The sequence below is a fragment of the Trichechus manatus genome, unplaced genomic scaffold, assembly GCF_000243295.1.
Source record: "Trichechus manatus latirostris isolate Lorelei unplaced genomic scaffold, TriManLat1.0 scaffold00040, whole genome shotgun sequence".
Lineage (NCBI taxonomy): Eukaryota > Metazoa > Chordata > Mammalia > Sirenia > Trichechidae > Trichechus > Trichechus manatus.
The window spans coordinates 8,623,900-8,629,383 of NW_004443976.1; the positions used below are offsets into that span (position 1 = coordinate 8,623,900).

The 5,484-nt window shown below is 49.9% G+C and overlaps 1 protein-coding gene across 1 annotated transcript in view; it reads left to right on the forward strand.

Annotated features, from left to right (window-relative positions):
• The first annotated feature begins 2,909 nt into the window (after positions 1-2,909).
• Positions 2,910-5,484, forward strand: part of LOC101340371 (myosin-3) — a 25,154-nt gene continuing 22,579 nt past the window's right edge. The window contains exons 1-2 of the mRNA XM_004375974.1: positions 2,910-3,113; positions 4,906-5,049. Coding sequence (XP_004376031.1) covers positions 2,910-3,113; positions 4,906-5,049 — 348 coding nt within the window. The remainder of the gene's footprint in view (positions 3,114-4,905; positions 5,050-5,484) is intronic.

Consider the following 5,484-nt stretch of genomic DNA (forward strand, 5'->3'; position numbering starts at 1 on the left):
ATCCATTTTCCATATGACGAGATTTCCAAGTACATTGCCGTATGGAGTGGGCTCTATTCCACATGAGGGTGGGGGGCTCACGGTGATGAAAAGTGCGATCCTGGCCTGCAGGATACAGTAGGGTGGGCTCCCCGTGCTGAAGAGGCCCCTTCACCTCAAGTGAAGATGCGCCAGCTCCAAGTTCAGAGAAAGGCATCTCAAACGCCCAACTTTCTACAATTGGACAAATGGTTATGGATTCTGCTCATTTCTATATATACTTTCCCCTTGGCAATGACAAAAAATAGGGAGGAAGGAGCTGGTTCTCAGCCTGTGGTGTCGGTCATTCCCTTTCCAAATATAGAGCAGGAATGAGCCGCAGGCGTGAGCAGCGGCCTATAAAAGCCCCAGGACGAGCTGCAGCCCCCTGTGGCTTGCTGGCTCTCTGTAGGCAGAGGTAAGTCACGCCCTCCTCCTGCAAGGCTGCTTGCAGTACCCCTGGTACCGACAGCTGAGTGCTCTAGGCAGGGCCCTGCCTGGCTCTGCAAGGTAGCATCTCATTTCTCTTCTAAGCTGTCGTACAACTGGAGTTCCTGGGTGGTGCAAACAGGTAACATGCTCGGCTGCTAACTGAAAGGCTGGAGGTTCAAGTCCACCCAGGGTCACTTCAGAAGACAGGCCCAGCAATCTACTTCTGAAAAATCAGCCACTGAAAACCCCATGGAGCACAGTTCTACTCTGACACACATGGGGGTGCCATGAGTCAGAGTCGACTCCATGGCAAGGTGTGAAGAGAGATCTCCTCAGGCCCAGATGCCCACATACCCTCTGCCTCCAGACCTCACCTGAAGCCAGTGCCTGTCCTTCAGGCTCTTTCCTCTTGTCTCCTCTCTCCTTGCCCTCTTCTTCGAGTGCCTTGTGGGGCAGGGTGCATTTGGACACTCCACAGGCATCTGCCTGTCTATGGTGGCCTGATGTCCTCCCTCTTGCCCCTCTGACTTGTGAAGTGGACAGTGGGCTCCTTCCCCTGCCCTCACCTTCCCTCCCTGGGCTTTATGCCCGTGAGGTGTGTTGTCCTGGTATAGGCAAATTAGCCAATCTCAGAAATTCTTCCATGTTCGAAGACAACAAGGAGATTGGATCCTGCATGGTGAGACAAGTGTTTTTTAACAGGGATTCCGTCCTTGTTGCCCGATTCTAAACTGGAGGCCTGCAAGCCAGGCAAGAACTAAGGAAGCTTCCATGGCAGGCTGGTAGGAGACAGATTTCAGGGCAGCTGGGGGCTTTTCCAACCTTAGCAGTTTACCTGTGGGTCATGTCCCATCTGCTCTTCCAACTGACCTCTTGTAAAACGATTTCAAAATTATCAGGATGCAGTGGTTAAGAGCTATGGCTGCTAACCAAAAGGTCAGCTGTTTGAATCCACCAGCTGCTCCCTGGAAACCCTGTGGAGCAGTTCTACTCTGTGCTGTAGGGTTGTTATGAGTTGGAATCGACTCGACACCAATGAGTTTGGTTTCCTGGGTTTTTTTTTTTTTAATCCTTTATCCCTATTAATAGAGGGCAGTGGTGATTCAGTGGTAGAACTCTCGCCTTCCAGGTGAGAGACCAAGGTTCGATTCCTAGCTAATGCATCTGATGTGTTGCCACACCCATCTGTTAGTGGAGGCTCGCGTGTTGCTATGATGCTAAACAGGTTTCACTGGAGCTTCCAGACTAAGATGGACTAGGATGAAAGGCCTGGTGATCTATTTGCAAAATCAGCCAATGAAAACCCTACGGATCACAACGGCCTGATCCAGTTGTGCGTGGCGTCACCATGAGTTGGGGCCAACTCAATGGCAGCTAACAACAACAACAACGACATCCTTATTAATGAACTTGTCACGAGCTGATTCAAACTGAACCAAACACTCCCAGGCATCCTGAGTTTTCTTTCTGCGTGTTTATTGCAGATTGGAATTTCCACAGTTCCTGTTGTCGTCTGCTGTCCTCCTGTGCGTGTGACTTCCAGGTGAGAATTCCGGCCTTGCCCCTTCGGCTGTGGGAAGTCTCCAGGTGACTGAAAGTTGCCAGTTTCTCCCTCTTCTCAATGGCTCTAGAGCACAGAGAACCAGAGAAGCTAGAGTGTTCAGACCGGGAAAGGTGCAGACGGAGAGGGACAGAGAGGAGGGAGCCCTCTTGGAGACTTTCCAAACGGTTGTGTGAGGTCAGACATAGCTTCTATTCTTGGCAACTGAAAAAAAGAAAAGGCTGGTTTCTTTGAGGAGGCAGCCACCTTGAATCAAAATGGTTCAAAAATTCTTTAGCTGTTTTCCATTTAGCATATTCTGTTTATTTATTTTTTGTATGATGTTTATTTTTAAATCTTCTCTCAGCAACCCCTGAGTTTTACAGAAGAGGAAAATGAGGTCCAGAAAGTGGCACTCACTTCTTTGGTCTTTTCCCCAACCCAGGCCTCAGATAACTGAGGAGCTTGGATGAAATGTGCTCACAGTACCACTAATTGCCATCTAGTCGATTCTGATTTATGGCAACCCCTTGTGTGTCAGAGTAGAACTATGCTCCATAGGGTTTCCTATGGCTGATCTCTTGGAAGTAGATCATTAAGCCTTTCTTCCAAGGCACCTCTGGGTGAATGTGAACCTCCACCCTTTCGGTTAGCAGCCAAGTGTGTTAACTGCATCACGCAGGGACTCCTTGCACAGAGTAATCACTCAATAATAGGGGCCAGTTTGATTTTCCCTGCACTTAAATCCTGTGAGTGGAGGGCCTCTGGGAAGGAGGACAGCTTCGTTCCTGGGACTTGGCCTTTGCGGGCTCTGCAGCCTAAGGGTGGCAAAGCAGATGCAGAGACAGGCCTGGGGCAGCCAGGTGCCAGCTCAGAGGCAGCTGAGCTCACCTGGCGTGCTTGCCTTCCAGCTGGCACCATGAGTAGCGACACTGAAATGGAAGTGTTCGGCATAGCCGCTCCGTTTCTCCGGAAGTCGGAGAAGGAGAGGATCGAGGCTCAGAACCAGCCCTTTGATGCCAAAACCTATTGCTTCGTGGTCGACTCCAAGGAAGAATATGCCAAGGGGAAAATTAAGAGTACGCAAGATGGGAAGGTCACGGTGGAAACCGAAGACAACAGGGTAAGCGTCGTCTCTCGCTCTGCAGGGTTGCCTTGTGTGTGCTACCTCCCCTCCCCTGCCCACTTCCAGATACTGGCCTCAGGCTACAGGTTGGGAGAAGAATCTGGTTGTAGGTGATCAAAGCAATTAGTGTGCAGGTGCTTTAGTCAATGTTCAAGCTGCTCCAGGTAGGTCAAGGGTACCAGCTCCATTCATCCAGAGGGTGTGGAGTTGGGGGTCTAATGCTAGGAGGAGGTGTTCTAGAACACTCTCCCTTGACAGCCTAGGTTTCCGCCAGTTCTTCCAGCTAAGGCCATCTAACCAAGGAAGCACGGAAAGCGTGTAAGGGGTCCTAATGGACCACAAGTTTAATGAAATAGCAGCCTTCCCATATCACAAAGGAGATGAGTATTGTACCAGGAGACACTCTGTCCCAGGCCAGAGGGGGAGTGCTGGGACCAATTCTAGACTTCACTACTTTCTGGACTCAAGACCATAAAAAATCTGGAAATGATCCAAGGAAAGTTAAAAAAAAAAAAAAGAGAGAGAGAGGAAAAAGAAGTTCTAAGAGAGAAGGGTAAAGGAAATAGCATCACTGGTTTGGGTGTGATGAGAGGCATTAAGGACTACCCTTCACTGCCTGGAGAAATGGCTCTCCCAGAACGTGGTTCTACGTATATTTCAGATAAAGTAGCTAAGAATGAGCTTACAGAGCAGCAGGAAAATGGAAGGCAGACATAATGAATGATAATCAAAGACAATATAAGAGACCATTCAGAAGAAGGGCCGATTGTATGGCATGGTTTAAGTGATCCCTGCTTGAAGGCAAGGAAAAGGCAGGCTTCCTCCCCACCTTGCCCACAGACCCAAAGGGAAATGCAATCATCTTCAGAGGAAGTCTCAGAGGGAGGAGAGAAGAGGAAAGTGGTGAGGGTGGGGCAGGGGAGGGGAAGACCAGCTTCGCACACCCAGGGCTACGGGGTCCTCCAGCCCCAGCAAGCCTGAGGACATTGGGGAGCGGGAGCTTTTCCTCAGAGAGAAGCGTTTGGATCCACTGCTCTGTTTCATCGAAACTTTCCCTGAACTGTAACACTTCCACTCACAGTGCAGTGAGGGGGTGAGGGGAGCATGCATGGGGAGGTGGGGGCCTGGACAGCTGCTTTCGGAGCACTCAGAATGTTGCCAACCCCGCTGGTGTCAGCCTGGGTGTCCCTGTCTTGGGAACGCCAATAGATGTGCCATTTCCTCTGAGTAGATAGAAAACTCCCCATTGGCTGCTGGAGCTGGATTTTGGTCCAGCCAGCACGACTGAGCTAAAAGGTTCCTGCTGGTTCCCTGCCATCCTCTCCCTCATCCTCCCACCAAAAAAACCAAAAAAACCAAACCCATTGCTGTTGAGTCGATTTCGACTCATAGCAACCCTATACGACAGAGTAGAACTGCCCCATAGAGTTTCCAAGGAGTGCCTGGTGGATTTGAACTGCCAACCTTTTGGTTAGCAGCCATAGCACTTAACCACTACGCCACCAGGGCTTCCCATCCTCCCGCAGAGAGCCTCTTTTCTCACTTTTGTCATCCTTCCCTCAACCTCAGGCCCTTGGAGAGGGGGAAAAAGGCCCGAGTAACAGAAACAAATCTCACTCTATCGCCACCAGTGCAAGCCACTCTTATCTTACAACCTTACCTTACCCACCCCGTGAACTGGGCATTTCCTCTAGGGTTGCCCCTCTGGACCATGTGTTGAGTCTCTTCCTGGATGACAGACATCTGCAGCAGAGAATATCAGTGAAGCGCTGTGCTTCTTCCCTTTCAGACCCTGGTGGTCAAACCCGAGGACGTGTATGCGATGAACCCCCCCAAGTTCGACAGGATCGAGGACATGGCCATGCTGACTCACCTGAATGAGCCAGCCGTGCTGTACAACCTCAAGGACCGTTACACCTCCTGGATGATCTACGTCAGTGCCGGCTTTCCCCGTGGTTTCTAGGACGTTGGATGGAGGGAGAGATGTTTGTGCGGGTGATGGGATTTCGACAGGTTCCTGCTTGGCTACGCTGTTGAAAATGACAGGGCAAACAGACAAACAGAAAAGGGGAGGAGAGTCAAAGAATGTAGAAGATGAGAGAGCAAGACATAAATGGGATAAAAAGAAGAGAGGTCGGAAAGAACTGAGAGAGGGGGGAAAAGTGAGGAGAGCAGAAAGGATGGGGGCCTAGGTTTGGGTATTGCATTATCACTTACGAGTTGTATGAGGTCACGCTACACCCCAATTTGACCCTCAGTGCCTCATCTATAAATAGAGATCATATTATCTTCCCTCCTCTTCAAGGCTATCATAAAGAAAAATTAGATAATAATAAAGGCAAAAGGTTTTATATATATATTTATACAT